This window comes from Calliopsis andreniformis, chromosome 12, assembly GCF_051401765.1.
Source record: "Calliopsis andreniformis isolate RMS-2024a chromosome 12, iyCalAndr_principal, whole genome shotgun sequence".
Taxonomy (NCBI): domain Eukaryota; kingdom Metazoa; phylum Arthropoda; class Insecta; order Hymenoptera; family Andrenidae; genus Calliopsis; species Calliopsis andreniformis.
This window is the reverse complement of record NC_135073.1, coordinates 12,227,206-12,246,743: the sequence shown is the minus strand read 5'-3', so window position 1 is coordinate 12,246,743 and position 19,538 is coordinate 12,227,206. Positions and strand designations below refer to the sequence as shown.

At 45.8% G+C, this 19,538-nt stretch overlaps 2 protein-coding genes across 2 annotated transcripts in view; both read left to right on the top strand.

The window, feature by feature from the left end:
• Positions 1-749: 749 nt before the first annotated feature.
• On the top strand, positions 750-7,783 carry LOC143185776 (uncharacterized). The gene is made up of 3 exons (XM_076389022.1): positions 750-885; positions 5,307-5,586; positions 6,330-7,783. Exons 1-3 carry the CDS (start codon positions 750-752, stop codon positions 7,429-7,431), a joined length of 1,518 nt encoding a protein of 505 aa, XP_076245137.1. The 3' UTR covers positions 7,432-7,783.
• A 9,117-nt stretch (positions 7,784-16,900) lies between these two features.
• LOC143185682 (uncharacterized) overlaps positions 16,901-19,538 on the top strand; it is a 45,569-nt gene continuing 42,931 nt past the window's right edge. Inside the window, exons 1-2 of the mRNA XM_076388869.1 lie at positions 16,901-17,699; positions 17,739-18,197. Of these exons, the coding sequence (XP_076244984.1) occupies positions 16,901-17,699; positions 17,739-18,197 (1,258 nt within the window). The remainder of the gene's footprint in view (positions 17,700-17,738; positions 18,198-19,538) is intronic.

Below are 19,538 nucleotides of genomic sequence, written 5' to 3'. Positions count from 1 at the left end.
TCGCGTGCGAAGTTTCAATCTCACCGCCAAACGCGCGTCGCGCATGCCAGGATCGCGTTTACCGCAGCGGCTGCATCCTATAAATCCAGATTTCCGCGATTCCAGTGAACTAGTCCCCGCGTGTGTATGTATGTCGCGAGGAGTTCCTCTGCGAGATGATTAGATCCCTGAGAAGGAGCGCTAAGAGCGATGAAAGTGTAGCGGAGCGTGTTATGCAAAGCAGCGCAACAAGGGGGAACCAGAAAAGCCTGATCTAGTGATCGATCTGTGCTGCTGCGAATTCGAGTGTGCTACACTCTTTCGCTGGATGAGTCGGCTCGCGGGAACGGCTGACCGGTTCTACGGAATCTTTCGGCTCCGATTCGCCGCGGTTCGGCTTTATCTGGATCTCTCGAATAATCGAAGCTAGATCAGGAGGGATAGGAGGACCCGTATAAATCTGCTCGGTTCGCGGGGAGAAACGTGAGGGATCAGAGGGGAATTCCAGGAGAGAATCCCGTGGAAAGCTGGGCTCGATGGTTCGCGGAACGTGCTTCATCTGCTCGGCGTCATCGGGCGGTACCTTCTATTCGGATGAATCGTTCGTTTGCCACGGCCACGGACCGCGGAGTGGATTCTTAGCTTCGGAATCTTCCCATTTGAATTGCAAATAGCGCGGGAACGTGGATTTCTGCGCGAACGTTCGTCGTGTCGACGATCGAAACTCGGGCGTCGTGAGTGAACGCGAGACGAAGGGACGCGGAAAGAATATGTCGGTCGGTGGTACCAGGAGGCTCTGCAGGGTCGGCCTAGCCGCGGTCTTGGTCACCGCGCTGTGCGTGCTGACTTTATTGGATTCGCCGCCGCAACTCCCGGATCCACCGGCGGATCCACCTCCCACGCCTGGTAAGCATTTTTCCTCGTGCGAGAGGCCCATCGCCTCCAACAGCGCGCGACCCCTGCCCTTTCGTTATCGTTGAACGGTTCGCACAACTCGATGCCCACTAACGCGCCTTTGCCACCTAACAATGCCCGATTCTTCCCTGTCCGCGAAGCATCGGGATTAGATGTGTCTGATTGGCTGCCATGTCCTTCGAACACTGGGATGGGTGAGGGTTAAAGTCGGCGTGGGCAGATATTGACAGACTGAGGCTGCATATCTTTGATGTGATGGGGCGCGTCTTGAAATCTCGAAAGGCTCTTGTTTCTCAAAGGAGTCTTGTTAGTATAATAGATACAAGCAAAGTTCGAGTAACACAGAATACACATAACACGGTTTCATTTGAAGACAATAGACAGTGGAAAAGGAAATATATTGAAAGCTTGGTCGACCTACTATGGCACAGTTGGATGAAGAATGCGTCCAAAGTCTATATAGATACTTCGATCTTAGTTGTCAGTGAGGAATTTATAGGTCCCTTTGACAGTAAAGAAAGATACCTATTTGACGTTGTTTCGGATAGTTTGCCACAGGGAAGTCATTTCAAATTCCAGGACGATATTCTGGAAACGACGTCAGACACTGATGTCGATAAAAAGTTATTAGATCAACCTTTCCAAGAAACTCTGTTGAACTAACACTCGTTCCACTTCCTGACACAAATTCGTTCAGGAAATTGAGCTTTGCATAAGATCAAGTTAACAGCGGGAGTTGGCTCACCTTGCATACTTCCGAAGAAAAAGTGTTAAAGACGTACTAAAAGAATTACTTGAAAAGCAAAAGTGACTTTTCGCTGACAGAACTGTTAACATACGGAGATACGCAGTCGCACAAAGTGATTCCCACGCACTGCAGTAGTTTCGAGTCTAGTGGAGATTTGTGCCACACCGCTCGCATTATTTCCTACACGCGAATACTTTCCCAGTATTCAGATTGACCGACAAAGAAAAGGAAGATTCCCTACATTCTTGTAACCTAGCAGCGTGGTTCCTATAACTACAATAACCGTGCCAGTTCTAGCAAACGTTTAAAAATGGGTTACGCAGAATTCACTTAGAAAAAGATACAAACACTACAATTACTAAAAATTATACAAACAATTTCTTTATGCTATTCCGCACCCAGAAATCAACAGAAATCAACACTTTATATTTAAATAGGCACACTATAATCAGCACAAGGTGTTAATTGGACGAATTCTATACAACTCCAAATCTGCCAGATCTATATCATTAGGTAGTGTCCTAACAGGTAGATCCAAAAACCTCCATCGAGTGGTCCACCCATATATGTATAAGATTATATGGGGCATTGAGTATACTTCCAATGAGAAGCCAACATCAGAGTACAGATATATATCTCTATGTCCCGTTTCGTCACCTCTCTGACAGATGCGTGTTACACTCCAGGGAACATAAAAGAAATGGAACTATATACTTCCTATATCTTCATCCTTCCATAACGCATGCGAATCACGCTCAAGCAGTCATAAAAGAAATGGAGCTATACAGAGTGTTCCGAATAACATATATCAGCGAGCAGTAGGTGATTCCTTATGAAAAAATAAGAAAAATATAAAGAATAAAATTGTTTCATTTTCGACTTGGTTTTCAAGATAATCAAATTTGCAGATTCGCTCCATATTATACGCACTTACTGCTAAGATACAATTTATCCAGGGACATATAATGTCTGCTCTGTTTAGAAACAATGTTTTACGACTTTCTGTATGCTACTCAAATCGTCGGCTCATCGCGAACACTTAATTTTCAATAATTTGCGAAGAGACGAAAAAATATTATTCTTTATATTTCTCTTATTTTTTCACAAAGAATCACCTCCTGCCCACTCCTACATATTATTCAAAAACATTCTGTATACTTCCCACACACCTCCGTCCTTCCATCTTGGCTTCCGCACGCAGTCCCGATGGCCCATATAGTCTTCTACATATATGGGTCCACCAAACACGATATTATCTCGAACACGAATCCGACCACAACCCTCAGATACCGACTCATTAGATGACGTAATTTACAACGTGGTTCCTCGGATGATCGCCGTTCAGCTCGACCAGCACGTAACGCGTTCGTGCTCTCCAGGTTGTCGGAGGATTTCGCAGAACTTATGATAGGTGCACGCTCGGGAAACGCGGATACTCCCGTGGCTTTTCGCCGTCGTTTTTCTGCCCGTGTCCATTTATTCCCGTATTTCTATCGCACGGGCAGCGAGCGGGGCCACCGCGCGGCAGCGTTTACTTTCTCGTAAAGCTGGCGAACCGTGGCGTCTAGGAGGCGAAAGGAGGAAGCGGCGCCGGTGTGTAAAGGGCACCAAACCACCACGCTGGATGCCACGCAGCCGCGCATCACGTAATACGCGGTCGTTGGGTCAAGCTTAGACACCACTTTTAACGACGCTAACGCACATCGCCGCATCGACTCGGTTCGCCGTTGCGCTCGAACGGAACAAATTGTTTTGCCACGGGAGAGCGCGGGATTAGCCTGGCCGCGAGAACCTCTCGCGACTGGCTGAAGGCTACGAGGTTTAATTGATCGGAGAAATTGCTTGTTTGCGGCTTGGATATCCATGGATCCTGCTTGCACGACTATCGATGCATCACTAACCTGACCAATCACTGCCGATCTGAACGTCTAGGATCGGGTAGGGGCACTTCCGTCCACGTGGGATTGGCCAAACTGTTGGTTGTTGTAGAAGGTGGTCCAAAACATGTGGGCATGGAACTTCAGGGTGAAAGGGCTGTGGGAATTAAGCCCTCGTGCTTTGAAACGCCCTGTGTAACTAGATTCTATCGAGTTAAGAATGTTTACGGTCTGACTTTAGAATATGGGTGGGAGATTTGGTTCACTTGTAGAGGTTATTTATAGACGAAGGTATTGGAAGAAGATTCTATTTCGAATACTGGCACAACTGTGAAAACAGTAATATAGAATGTCTCGTCAATAATGATTGAAACGAAAGAATATTTTTACATTTAGAAGAAACACTCTGTCATGTCAATTGAGTCCGAATTTTAAAAAGGTGCAATTAAACCAAAGTCCAATTCATTGATCAAATTACAAAAAAAAATTATTCCACATTTGTGCCCTAGTTTCTTCACTCTTCTAATAGCACCATGACTCACTACGTATACAAAATACTATATAGATAGTATGTACAAAAGGTTTCCTCTATTTCATCTTAGCTAAAACCTCAACTAGAGGCAGTTCTCACGAAATCGTCAGCCCTGCATTAGCATTCACGTAGCTGTGCGATCATGCGTGCGCGAATCGCGTAATTCATCCACGAATTCATTAAAAGGAATCGATCGACGGGAAAAGAAATGAAAATATGGCTGAGCTAACGTAGTCGTGACTCTCGGGGGGGATTCGTGACTCGCGAGAAACGAGTTTTCCCTACGGTACGCAGATCCAAGTGTATATCCAGCTATTAGAGGCCAATTAACGAATGAAACGATTGAAATTCTGTACTTGTAATATAAGTAATCGGCACTCATCCGAGGTCACTGACGCACATAGACGTGGCTTGGGACAGGAATTAAGGAAATTATGGGCTGGGAATTATGGAGGAAGGACGATTTGGACGTGGCACGATCGTCGAGTGAGACGCAAACGTATTCAAGGTATATTGCGTCCGGCTTGGCTCAGTGACGCAATGCTTCCGTCCGGTTCGACGAATCCAATGTCTCTAAGCAGCCTTTCTATTCGTAGCATTCGGTAGTAGATACGTTGGAGTACATGGGAACTCGAAGTGGAGAATACATTCGAGTGTCCAGGGTCTAAGTCTTGGGTGTTCGAAGTCTAAGAAATTGAAGGGACTCCTCAATGTGTTGGGTTTCTTAAAGTCGATTGTATCAGAGGTATCGATGAATTTCAAATTTGAAATTCAAATTTAAAGTACATACATTCAAATGTTATCAAGATATACCGAAGCAGAATCTTGATTACTGTACTATGTATGAGGTCCCATGCAGTTACCAAAGTTGTTTTTTAGACAAAATTCTACAATTTCAATTCTACTGCTACTTTACTGCTTCTATTCTTCTAATGTAACGAGCAAGATGTACAGAAATACCGAAGTAACCCAGACCTCAAAATCCCCCGTGAATCAATTGCTAAATACAAAAATACCTCTCACTTCAGATCCCTCCAGAATCCCATAATCGTCGAAGTCAGCGGTCGTAGACCTTTCCACAGAGACGAAGAATCCTTCATTCACTCCTGTCCAGAGAGGGCATTCGAATTAATTCCTCCGAGAACGCGAGGCTCGGCTTCCGGGTTAATGAGAGAGGCATACCACGCGTCACGAGGCTATCGTGGACTCAATCTAGCTTGCAGGCTCACTACCTTTCCCGTGACACATTTTCTAGGTGGCGAACCCCCGGGCACAAGAAGCATCGTGGCTTACTCGTGGGCGCGGAGATTGGCACTCGATTACAGACCCTCCAAGGAGTGCGACGGTAATGGAACGTATGGAACGACGTTAAATACGTTCAAGTTAGCTGACGCCAAGTGGCTCGAGACAATCCCTGGACAGCTCTTCCTGTACAGCGCCCACTTGGACCTGAGAGTGGCCGGTTATCCGAGCCTCAGGGTGATTGGCGTTAAACGCGGACCTCTGCCGACCTCTGGCCTTTTCTGCACCGTTTGGTGAGACATTTCCCTGAATGGGATTCACGCGTTTGCTTCGCATTAACGTCCGCTAGAGTCCCCTCTTGCGATTACACTTTCCAAATCGGGATCCCTCGCTTCCATAGCCTTCATAGCTTGCGCAACAGTGCACCGTCACTGACGTAACGTCTACTGATAGTCTTGACGATGCATCCATAAGATGTGGGTAATGATATGCTATCGGTGAATGTACCGTTACGACCGTGAGCAGGTGTACCACGTTACCCAATGATATGCTATCGATAACTCACTATGTGTAATTTCTTCATAGGTGAAGAATATTATAAACAAGGTTTACATAAACTAGTTTTTCAAGTAATACATCGAGTCACACATTAATGTGAAAGTTGATAAGCAAAAATAGTGATCTATTCCAAGACTAGAATCACAGCAAAAAGTTCTCTTTGAAACTTAATGAGATCATCGATAGTATATTACCAGAAGCTCCACGCTGTTCCTTTTTTCTCTAATTGTACCTCCCCAATAAAGCTAAAGTACTTTCGCGCAAGGTGTCCATGAACGCCGTCCTAATCTAAGTTCTCCCCCATTCTCCAAACTTTCCCCACAGTTGCGCAGGGCTACTTAATAATTCGGACGATTATGCAAATCCCGGTCTAGAACGAGGCTTATTTAGTCGTAACGCGCTCGTACTTTCGACCCTGTTCTCGGTTCGACGACGCCTCAGAGATTCACCAACCAATCCTTGCGTCTCTTTGCTCCAGGTACGAAGAGGAGGACAGAGGCAGGGCTGTCAGCGTGGAGGCGCTGGTCTCGACGATTTGGCTGGACGAGTGGGGTGAGACGGTCGACAGCTACGCGGGCATCCTCATCGGCTGTCAATTATCCCTGGACGCGGTGGTGGAACCGTTCAGGGTGTACGTGGGCCCGCAACCCTGCCACAAGAATGCTAGTCATAGTTTAATGATAAGCCCAGTGAGGGGGAACGACGTGGAGGAACCCAGACGAAGACAGTTCACGCTCTGCATCAAGGGGCTAGACTTCGACGAGGACATCTCCTCGAGGATAGTCGCCTTTGTGGAGCTGCACCGTATCCTGGGCGCGCAGCTCTTCTACTTCTACGTGTTCAACGTGCACGAGAACGTGCTAAGAGTGCTGAGGCTCTATGAACGTTCCAACGTGATCAGATGGTTCAATCTGACACTGCCAGGTGACCTGCCGAATGAGAAAAACGCCAGGAGAAGACTCCTCAGCGAGGATATCTGGATCAAGAGGCGCTTGGAGCTGATACCCTATAATCATTGTTTCTATGATAACCTGCATCGATCAGAGTTCGTGTTGCCCATCGACATCGACGAGGCGATTGTTCCAGTCAGACGGAGGAACTGGCACGAGCTGCTGCTCGACGAGCGGATTAAACTCGGCAGAAGCTTCAAGGATTTCGCCTCGTACGCTGTCAGGAACGCTTATTTCTTCCCCGAGCTTCAGACCAAGAATCAAACCGACCGTGCGAGACCTGACACGGATTCCCCCGATTTCCTGGCTGACCTCGATTATCTGGCCACAGTCAGGACCGCCTCTATTTCACCGGAAGGCGACTCGGTGAAGAGCTTCGTGTCCACCAGACGCGCGTTGACCGTGCACAATCATTACGCGCTGACGACGCTGAACCCGTCGACCAGACGAGCGCACCACTTCGATCCTGAGGACGTTCTGAAGCACCACCATAGAGCATGTGATAGCAGGCACTTGGACTGTGACCTGCTCATGGACGATACTCGAGTTGATGAATCCGCGTTGAAGTACGCGGACGAGCTCAAAGCGAGGATGAGGGACTTTCTACACGATCTCAAAGCATTCGCGTGACCGGGACGTTGAATTTTTAAATAATAAAATTGTGTTCACTGACTTTTACTATTTATTATATTTCTGTTCCTGGGAGAAACTGGAGATTACTTTTGGTTTATAGAGTAGATTTTGTTGTTCGTTTGGCGAACCGAGAAAGAGTCTTTAATTTCAATTTCAGTTTTTGCTCCGAAATAAGAGAGGAAATTCCTTCTCGCCAGGTCTGTACGTACGCGCTAAATATAGTCAACAATCAAATGACCAAAAAGATCACGTCAAGTTTAATCATAGACATGTACAAGTGGAACGTCTGTGACGACACCTGCAACTCATCAGAATTGTTTTATTGATTCCACTTTATTGCATCGTACTCTCGCCTTTACGATTCCATAATTGTAACCAATTTCCTTTCCCTTTCTGCACGCGAAACGCATTATCCGTCAGATCCTTATGTTTATTCCACTCTGTCTTCTTTTATACGATAGCTGTGTGTGTGTGAGTCGTTATCTTGGGTCGTTACACATTGGTACAATTTTATAGTTGGTGTGGAGTTCTTAAGTGTGTGAAAGAAAGATTATGGCCATTTTAAGATTTTCAATTCAGTAATCATCGTATGCTCCTTCTTTTTTAGGGTTATTCATTTGCTCTACTATTATTATTGAACAGCACAGACTAAAAACTTGAGAACACTTCAGTAACAGAGTTATTAAGGTCAAAATGAACAATATATAGTTACATTAAATTTTATAACATCCCATTTATGAAACTTCTTAAACATGAAAGTACAAAATTTTATAAATATTACGCAGAACAGAAACAGGTGTCTGTTCACATTTTTACGCTCAAGTAGTTTGATTGAAAAAACTCTCAAGGAATATAAAAGAAGAGATAATTTACAAAAAAACCCAGAGGCTACAGTTAAAAGGCTCATCAAGTCCAGTTAATCGCTGACTTTATAGTACCTAATACTCGGCCGCAGGAATCTTAAGACGGTTATAATCATCCACTAAAGTAGATAAAGACAAAACACATGCTCTATCACAGAATATCCTCGCGCTGTTCACGGAAATATTGTAAACGCTTATCAGTGGCCACCCTCATCGAAACATTTCCCTTTTACGATTCCACTGTCCACCGACATCCTTGGCGGAGTTTCTCCAGCGAAAACAACAGAACCAATTTGAAAGCAGGGAACGACGTGCTTTTCACGGCGTTCAGATAGCGTTTACAGAAGTACACAGAGGTTGGATCACGAGCAATTCGAAATCTACGTTAGCGACGCCCTTAGATAAACTTTACGACGCGTATAAAATTACGTAGAAACTGCTGCCAAGGTCATAACACAGTTTAATAGCTCATAAGTAAACTGTGTCCTGGGGACATTAGACGACGAAAGGATAAGACCGAGTGCTGTTCGCAAGAAAAATAAGTTACCCGAAAAAGGCAGCGAACAGTATACTCATGGGCTTAACTTCGACTACGATATTCGCTGTTCAACATCCGAAGGGTCGACTGAATCTCGAAATCCAGAACTTGCGCGAAGAAGTATCTCAGATTCGCGGGAAGAATATCGAATTTCAACCTGGGGTTGAATCGAGACCTGGGGTGCCAACTCCTGCGAGAAAAGACTGATATTACCCGACGAGAATCGCGATCACAACCACGTTTAGGGCTCTCCAGGTGAAATTAAGTTTCTACGAGAAAATGAACCTGTAGGCGAGAGAAACGCGATCGATACTGTTGATTCAGCGGACTGCGACTGAATTGGAAACCGAAGCTCAGGGGGAATTAATTGCTCGATGTCAATGGATCCAATAACTTCTCGCCAACTCATAACTCTTACGTTCCATTTCTCAAATATTGTGGTAAATGGCATTTGTTGACCCAATATTTTACAACAGTATTGCTACTGTGATTGGCTAACGAAACTCGAGAAAATTACGCTGTAATAGACTGACGAGCCAATTCATACGAAGTGTTTATAACTCTTACGACACACGATGCGGACCTGAGCATACAGGAAATAATATTATTTGAGATATGATTTCAAGTAATGCAATATTTCATTTTATAGCTACAATAATTTTGAAAATAATTATTTTGCTATATGAGATAATCATATCGTCAAACACTATACTGTAATTAAGTTTACCACACGAACGGGAATTAGTTTAGCGATTATTTCCCTTTATAGTTCCGAAATGAAAAAATTTAATTAAACCCAAGAGTAATATATATATATTTTTTCAAATTATATAATTAAAAGACACTGACGAATCTAAATATTATTTCAGATAATTATCTCCGTTCATTACAAATAAAGTTTGCTCATGTCTTACTCAGTCCTGAAAGAAACTAGAAGTTAATCACCAGCCCTATCTAAGAGCAATATCCTCCAAGCTCGGTTTCACATAGCCACGAAGCGCACGCGGACAGCCGAGCGTCGCCAGCGTAATCAGTGAGGCTGAAAGGGTTAATGAAGTAGCCAAGCCTACGTGTACGGGAAGCATCAAGATCGACCCAGTTCCAGATAATAATAAGTCGCGGAAGTGGAACGGATCGAGTGGATAACGTATCGTTAATGTATCGCGGCGGCCGTGCTACGTGCGCAGCAACGCACTCGCTCTCTTAAATCCTGTTCTTAATTTTTCCTCGCCTCCAGATAAGCGTGAACCTCGACGCCTGCCCCGTTGTTCGAGTCCCACTTAAGCCAATTCGAACCGCGTATCGTCAGAAGAGGGACCGTTTAACGAGCCGCCGCCTACATGAATCATTTTCAATTTCACAGGAATCCTTTTGAAATACGCGTTTCGTCGCGTTCACTTACTATCCGGGCCGCGTCACACGCGCTAACAGTCTCAGATTAATACGGGAGTAAATCATAACGTACGCGCGTTAAACAGGAAGCGGTTCAAGTTAGTTACGGGCATTTAGATGGCGAATGTACCGCGAATTTATGACGAGTGACACTGCCGACAGATGCGTCTGTTCTTTCGGCTGAGGAAAGGCCTCTCCCTCGCGGCGGAATTCGCATGCATCAACCAGGATAACGTCTTCCTGGACATAGTTTGTCGTTCAGATATATTTTTAGGAAGACTTGCAATTTAAGGGGGCAGGGACATATTGATGGTCCAGAGGAATGCGAGACGAGGAATTTATGTAAGAGTTAAGAGAGGAGTTTGAACCTACAAACTCATCGAGTGAAAAAACCTATTGAATATGCCATAACTAGGGATAAGATCAATGTTAATATGTACATACTATTTTTAGTTACTCTAGTCATATGTACTATGTACGAAAAATTCACTAATCAGTAAATGACACTATTTCCAAACATTTGTGTTTTAGCTAATACTATATTAGAACCAAGTCCCAACTCATCTCTCTCCAAATCTATATTCTAAACTCCAGGTTCCTAACCCGTAAATAACAATCACCAAGGGGGTTGCAAAATGCTTCCTCAGAAGTCCCTTCAATGTGAAGAGTTTCAAGTTACTTAGCAATTACAAGAAGCAGTTACAACTCGAGAAAGGTAAGGAAGCGCTGCCCCATAACACCCTCATAAAATAGGTCCACGGTGAAGAAAACTGCCTTTAATGAAACATGCCTCATAACCCTCCCTAAATAAGCAGCATTTGCAAAGAGGAAGTCAATAATCGTAACCCATTCGAGACTTTACGATAACCGGACGAGATTCGACGATCTATTAGGATTAAAACGCACGGGACCCACATCAGGGCAGGAAGAGTCGAATGACCGTACCGCAGCTGACACCAGCATCGATGGCATCATCACGGTTGGTCTCCTCGACCAGGCGCATCTTTACGACTATCTTTTTCCCTTCCCTAAAATCCAGGTCGCTCGATGGTCGAGGGCGAGCTACGTCTTCCCGACGCCTTCGCCCTCTTTCGCCTCATTTACCAGCGGACGCCCTCTTCTCATAACTCATTGTCCCATGCCGTGGTCGCGTGTAGGCACCTTGAACAAGCCACGCGTCCTCGGGGTAGGTCAGTGCTCGGGACCACAGGCAGGAAAGATTGATCGCCCCTCGACCTTCGGCTAGATTGATTTCGGGGAATGGATTTCGCGTTTGTTCTGATCGCACTTTATCCTTTCGGCTTGATCGATGCCCGATGCTCCCGTTTGACTTCAATTACTTGTCCCCTTGATCCTGGGGATTTAGCTTTACGTTTCGTCCACAAACACTTCTATTTCCCTGTCATTTTATTGAATGCGTTTACTTTATTCTATTCCAGGCTTGCGGGGCTGGGGCTCGAGCTTCGGGGGTCTTAACCCTCCTCGCCCACGGAAACTGATTTACGCTTATGTTTTGTGTAGGGTTCTAACTGAAATAATTTATAGAGGACATTGGATGATATTCGTTGATTATGTTCGCTATGTAGTTCTGCAAGAAGAAATCAAAATACCCCAGAGATAATTAGAATTGGGTTGCTGTGTTTGATGAGCTTAACTTAGTGTTTTAATGCTACCAAGATCTCCGTGACACAAAATTTGGAATAGAATTAAAAATTTGAAAAGTTTGAAAATTCGAAAATATAAAAGTTGAAATATTTGGAAAATGTTTATTCTGAAAACTCAGTACTTAAAAATCTTGAAACACTTGCCACAGTTCAGTAGCTTAAGACTTCACCAGCTGTAGACTCAACCCCACCACTGCAGAACAATCGAACCCATTCAGATAATATAATTCAGTCCATATAAACAGTAAATTGTGATAAAGGCATAAACTGAAGATCGTCCCAAGAGATTTTCAATTTTCGCAAGTTCGTTCATCGCATCAAGAGTTTCAAAGGAAACATTTGCCTCCCGGAGTATCTCATAAATCCACAAGATTTTATTCCGTTCCTTGACTACCTTTATGCGCTCCCAAACTTTGTTGAAGCCGCAAGCACCCTTCTACAATGATTCCCAAAGAAGAGCATAAAGATTCCAGATAACGATCACTGAATGTCCAGCAAACATCGCCGCGCAACAAGCTTCGCGACCAAAGAGACGAATTTTATGGACATACGTTTTACGATCTTGGTTGCGATTTCACCTCGCGAAGCAGACTTCGAGAACCAGCCTCGCTGGCACATTAAGAATGTTGCTCGGTCCACAGTTAAGCACGTCATTAGACGCACTTATTAGCGCGATTCAGTTTGTATCTCTGCCACAGGGTGTCGCGGATCTTTCGACGATTCTCATTAGCACGCGATTGATTTGAAAAATCGTTCGGAATTCACGGGAAAGAACCCTTGGCAGACGGGTCTCCGCGATTCGTCGAATATCGCAGGCATGCGCCCGCCATTGGGAAGAGGAAGACAGCGCGAAAAGGAGAGGGAGACAAGGGGAAGAAAGAGGGAGCGAGAAGAGAGGGTTGCTCGCAAGTGAGCAGCACGTGCGTAGCAGTCATCCTGGCGCACTCGCCAGGACCGTTTCTTCTTTTTCAAACAATCTCTCTCGTACCCATCACCCCTTCAGCAATACCCACGCGTACCTCCCTTTCAACCAGAATCACAATTACGTTCACAGTATAGTGTTCCTTCGTGTAAAACAAAAATCCCGAGTATTCTATCTCGAACCCTTCCTCGAGCCTCAAAGAAGCCTAAATCCAAGTTTCAGTGAGTGGTGCAAAGGGTGTCGAAAGATGCAGTCGAGCCGCAACAATCGGTGTTCTTTTTCCCAAAACCTCGAAACCATCAGACGCTCGCGAAAATTTACACACGCCGTAGAAATCCTTTCATCCACCTTCCCGTGGATTACGTGTGTCGTCAGTGAAGGATCTAGAAATCTAGAAATTTATCCTGACTCAGGATCCCCTGACCCGCGCACCGAGTCAGTCGCCGCGACCCGAAGAGCTAGGCCGCTAGGTTTGTAGACTATGAGTCGATCGAGAGATGACAGTGCGAAAGGAAGACGGGGAGAGGATGAGACACAGCAGCTCGTGGCCAGATCGGTCACCACAAACGGTGAAAGTGCGCGTCGATCCGCTGTCGCGCGCCTTTACGATCATCCCGACGACCCGCGAAGGTTTCCATCCGATCCTGGACGCGGGCAAGCCAGCGACATGGATCGACGAGATCGTTCTGCTCGATCGTGGCGGCTCCCCATCCGTGGAGACAAAACGGCGGTTCGTGGAGGAGACCAGGCTCGTCCGGTCGAACGACCGCGGTAAATTAGAGGAAACTTTCGAACTGCGCACTTTTGTACCTGACATTATGAATTGGAGTTGGAGAAGAGACCAGACGAGATTGCTCCGCGGTTTCTCGTCCAGCGAAGCTGCCATAGATTGTCCTGGGGAAAGTGGCTTCACGACTGAGAAGAGTAAAGCAAAGTTGCTGGCTGACGAAGGATCTCGATTAGTATGTAGAGAAGGGAAGGACAAAGAAGAGGGTAAATTGGAATCCTCGGAAACGTCGAAATCCTTGATAAGACAGAGGCAAAATGGATGTGAAGTATTGAAAACGAATGCTAAAATAGAAAATGGAAACTCTCAAAGAGTTGAAATATTAAAAAATGGTCGAGACACTTCGGAAGAGATAAATCTTTCCTCAGAAGAGACTACCAATGAAAAGGTCTCAGTGCCATGCATTCAGGCACTAAATCACGATCACAAGTCTTCGACAGGTTCAAAAGTGAATGCAGTAGATAACGCGGAATCCTTGCCGCTGGAAACTACAGTGCAAATTGAGACGTCCAAGCATCAGCTAGATCACCCAGAAAATAAACACACCACAGACTCGTCTCAAGACACCCCCAGCAAAAGGCCCATGGACCTCCAGATGCAAGTCCCAAATTACGATTACATAATGTCTTTCAACGAATACAGAGACTCTAAACTGCCCACTAAAACTCCAAACGAAGACTCTGCACAACTCGAAACTGCCCCAACCGGAACCCCCAAAAAAGAGATATCTAATATCCCCACAGGCTCCCAAGAAAGAACCCTCAATAAACACTCCCCAGTCGCCCACACTCAACTCCTAGACTACGACTACGTGACATCTTCCACGGAGGCATCCCTAAGGCCTCAGCACGCCTGTCCCAAGTGCACCTCGGAGGGTCTGCTCCGTGAACGCGTGGACCCATTTCGGTCGCCAGTATCGAGCTACACGAGCAACGTGGTCAGGGACAACCGAGCTGGACTGATCAAACCGGAAGCGTCCCGTAAATATGCCACAGCGGAGGCGAAAATGAGGAACAGCTGGCAGAGAATAGGAGCGACTGGTCTAATTGGAAGCGCCAGGAATAGGGAGAAGGGTGGGCCAGGGTACGGGTTGAGGAGGTACGGGCAGGCGGCGCGACGTGGCACGAGTGACGCGAGGAAAGAAGCAACCTTGAGGAGGCACTACTACCCAGAGGGAGGATGGGGATACGTGATCGTGACTTGCTCGGCGCTGGTTCATTTCCTGGGGATTGGTTTGCAGTTGGCGGCCCCGGGTAGTTGGCACCTGACTGCCGAACTCAAGTTCCACCATCCTCCTCTTCACAGCGCAGGTAAGCCCTTCCGCTCGCCTCGACGCGTCCCTTGCCTAATTGACCGTCAGTTAATTGATCGAGGCGTCGTTTATCTTAATCGGAAGCTCCCCATCGAATTGGGTTATTAAGCGGCCCGAGCCGGCGGGCTTTCGAACCTGGCCAATCGACTGATTGCGCTAAGTGAAAAGCTTGTTCGAAGATACCATCGAGCAGGCCCTGTTCATAAATCAAACGTTTTTCGCGGCCACTTTTTTTTTCGCTGTCGCCTCGGCGAGGCGCCCGCGGCGCTCGTCGGTAGACTCTGCAAATATTTGGAGGAGGAGTAGCCTGGGTGAGTTTAATGATAGGAGCTGGATGGAACGTGGTTTGATAGATAGTGTATTGATGAGCTTGTAATGGATGGGTATCGCGGAGGAACGGTATGCAAGTGACTTAAGAGAGACTTGGAGTGAAACGGGGCTTAGAGAGGAGGTCGATTGTAAGTGGAATGGGAACTATGTTGAAGTGGGATTGGAATTCGAGACTGAGGTAGAATTATAGGTTTAACCCTTGCTGGATTATTCAACGTCTGTTTTTCGCATTTCACGTAGCTATTAAACAGTTAAAATAATATTGGGGCAGGGAATAACCTACAAGGATTGATGAACTCAAATATTATACAATCTTGAATCATAGATACTGAATTACTTTAAAATACTAATACTTAATCATCAAAGATTCATCTAGGCCAAGTGTGATACAATATTCATAATCATTTAAATACAACCTATCAACTCTCTCAAGTACAGTACCACCTCCAGTACCCTGAAGCAATCACTCTCCTGTCTCGCCAAGTTATATACTCTCAATCCCAACGTCAGCTCGAACGATACATTGCCGCAAATGGTCAATATTTTCAGCGACAGTAATCACCTTATCTCTCTCCGAAACCGAAGATGCAGGCTCTCGTATCGGACACTCAAGGTGATCCTCGTATCTCTCTCAAAAATATGCTCGAGATTCAGGTTTCTCGAAGCCACGGTACGGCAAATGAAGCGTGTAATTTCGTTAAGCACGGTGAGAGGGACATTTTAGACGGTGGAATAACTCGTGTATCTCACCCTGGGCCGAGAAGGAGGCGCCTCCTGGAAACGTAATCGTTGCTCAACGATCGAGCAACCGTAAAGAAGACTGGTGTAGCTGCGGGTGTCCCGATTGCGGTAAACGTTTCACGTTCCCGCGGCCGCGCGTTTATTTCATTTGGCGTGTGTACGAAAGTGCGTGGCGACACCGACTGAGAGAGGCATGCGAGAAAAATCGGGACATTGTATCGACAGTCTGGACGCGTCGCGGGACCCTCACGTACGACTTCACGCGTGCAGGGCATTGTGATGCACTCGCGAAGGACCTTCTTCCGAGGCCCGAGCATTAATTTGTCTGTCGAGGCTGTTAGAAGGCTTCAGCTATTCGCACGCGGGCCACCTGTCGAAATCATTCGGGAACGAGAGTGAAACCGAAAGTGAGAAAGATTGTCTAGAAGAAGATTGTCTGTTTTGATTATCAGTGTAAAGATTGAGTTAGTCTATAACTGCAAGTATCGAGGTGATACTGCTTTTTAAGTTCGATTTTTATTGTGTGAGTTTAGATGCTGTGAAATTGTTTTCAAATATAGTGAAGTACAAAGTTTGGAAAAGAGTTGAAGACTCCTGAACTTGAGTGTGTTGGATCCGTAAAGGAGAACGTTTACGCAGAAATCAATATCATATAGTTAGAGATAAGAAATAATTGTATTTAATATCTCCGTTGATATTAGTGTACTGACATCTGCAGTAAACTAAGGAATCTTCCAGCAAACACGTCTGTTATCGAGCTGAGCAATCTGAAAGCAGCTTTCAGAGGCTCTAAAAATTGTTTAACAAAGGACTCAGGTCCCCAGGGGTGATATAACACCGCTGGTACCCGCATGTACCCTGATATTTATCGATCACCATCTAATCATAATTACGATCGTTAAAAGTCCGCCCGCGAAATGGAGGATGCAGCTGGTTTATCGAGTCCTGCGAACAGAGATACGTATCGCAAGCGTCGCGATTCCTACAGCGCCGCGATGACCAACGCTAACGCCGTCACGGACGAATCGTCTGAGAGCCATCGCGCGGAAAGCCCAATAAAATCTCAACAACTGGTCGTTCGGAGGAAAGCAAGATTGCCCGATAACACAAGCCTCGAATCGGAGTCCTGGTCCACCGAAAGCTCCTTGCTGAAACGAGACCTGACGAGAACCCCGTCGTCGGACACCAGCAGATCCTGGAACGAGAGCATCGAGATACCAGAGATCTTTCTGTCCCATCCAGAGTTGCTCAGCAGACTGGCCAAGTGTCGTTGCTTTTTAGCCGCGAAACTGTCCGTCTTGTCGGACTGTCAGTGCCAGTGTCGCTGTCAGTGCCGTTGCAGTCAGTGTCAGTACTATCGCCGGAAGATCTCAACCTGTTCGACTAGGGATCACGCGTTCCTCGGTGGTTTCAAGAGGAAGGACTCTAGCTACTCTGTGTCCACCTGCCAGAGCATTCTGCCGCCCTCTTCCGGCAGGAACTCGGTCGCCAGTTTGTTCCACGAGATCAAGGAGGACCCTGAGGACGTTCAGGAGACGATCGCCGAGGTGATCCAGCGTCGGCACTCGGATCAAACGCAGTCGCCACGCGGCTGCAAGATCGGTCGCGCAGATAACCGCAGATTCTCTGAACAAACGCTGGCTGGAGACGCGAACGAGAGCGCTAGGAGAGCCAGCAACGACGCTGGGACCATGAAACCGATCATCACTAGAACCTGTCCACACTTTTTCCACGAGAAAATCAGCGTCGCTAAAGCTAAGGACTCCTGGTCGACTTTGCATAATGAGATCCACCAGGTGGATTCGTCGAAGGAACTCTTGGTAGATAAACGTTTTACTGTGCAACAAAAAAGAGAAAAGAAGGACGTGGATACTTCCAGCGAACGACGAAGGAGCAGCGTCACCATTACGCCCAAGATGATGAGGAGACGATTTTCCGAACAGTTGATTCTTGAGGGTGGCTTAGGTAGCATTCACGATTACGAAGACCTTATCGAAGAGCCAGAGGAAGGAGCTGAAGAGGAGTCTCTTACTGCGATAAACGCTCGAAAGAAGATCACGCTGAGGAGACATTACTACCCCGAAGGTGGCTGGGGACACGTGATCGTTATGGTCTCGATCTTCGTGCAGGTGATCTGCCATGGGTTGCAGCTAAGTTCGGGAGTACTGTTGACCCCGTCGATGGAAAAATTCCATGAAGACGTTGGCCATGCAGGTAGGATCTTAAATATAACTTATCTTACTACTCCTTCATGTGTATTTAATTTGTACTTCTGAAGATTCGTTTCATGATGAATAAAGTAGTCATTTCAGATTTTAAAAATGTACTTATAAATTCACAAGCACTGTTACTTGACAGAGTAAATCACCTTTGAATACTATATTCACTTGAAGGCTAACTAGTCAAGAAGCTGAAGTTCCAGCTTTGCTGTCAATCAACGTTTAACTTCATCTTCGACTGCATCGATGTACAACAAAAAAATTGAAAACAAATACGCTTACTTATTTCTTGATTTATTACTTTCCATCAATTCTATGCAATAGTAAACGTGACGAAGAGTGATGGGGACATAAATGGCAACCTTCCAACTGTGGTTACTTAAAGATTTTTCAGCACCACGGTTGAAGCATAGATGTTTGCGAGCACTAAGAGTCGAGATCTCTGTTGATGCATCTGGTGGATAGGTCTATCGGATTATGCCTTTTTTGTCCGCGCAGTTGTGATCGGTGGGATTTAATAAGCTTACAAGCAGGTTCTTGCGGTTTGCGAGGTGTGTACGATATTCCTCGCCGTAGACGGTAATTTCTTCTTTAATCTCGCAGATTCTCAGATCATGCTGGATGGTATCACTGGCGATGTATCAAGCAGCGGTACAAATAAGCTTACTTGTTTGCACCAGAATCTTAGCACGATCTTGATATTGGGATTACCAGTTAAACCCCATGGTTTAATACTACGTCTCAAAACTACATTTTAATATTTTCTCAGATATTCTCCCTTTGCTTGTTAGGATTATCTTCCTCTCGCTTAATTTGTCTCCAAACGACACAGAAGCAACAACCTGTATGTTATACTTGTATCTACATCTTATCTTTTCATGTATCTCCCAGTCAGCTCCTTTCAACGTGATTCGAAAATGTATCTGTTCCAAGCAAAATGCAAAAGACAGAAACTAAATTTATCACGTTTACCTACTTGTATCTGATATTAACATCATAATTCTACTAGTTCCCTTCAATTGAACAACAAAAAAAGATTCCACTCAAGAACAAAAATTTATTCTCATTTCCGCCACTGATCTCAACCCCTTGAACTGGGTCTCATCAACAACGAAACCACTTCGTGTAATTTCTCCGAGGTGATCCAGGCAAGACCACATAAGCGGAAAGATCGTCCAGGAGGAAATGTACGATCGATGCGTGCATCCTCTCGATGGGAATGGTCGAAGCGCCCCGATAAGAGGCGGGAAGTTTTCGCGAAACGAGGAAGCTTAGCGGCGAGATACGCGCGCAACGTGTAAGCGATTCCATACACCTGCACGGCAACTGTCGTCTC

What these genes read in the sequence shown, in the direction of transcription:
- LOC143185776 (XM_076389022.1), top strand. Translation starts at nt 750, where the DNA reads ATGTCGGTCGGTGGTACCAGGAGGCTCTGCAGGGTCGGCCTAGCCGCG. An exon ending in GGATCCACCTCCCACGCCTG is followed by an intron (nt 886 to 5,306) that starts GTAAGCATTTTT and finishes CACATTTTCTAG; the next exon opens with GTGGCGAACCCCCGGGCACA. An exon ending in GGCCTTTTCTGCACCGTTTG is followed by an intron (nt 5,587 to 6,329) that starts GTGAGACATTTC and finishes TCTTTGCTCCAG; the next exon opens with GTACGAAGAGGAGGACAGAG.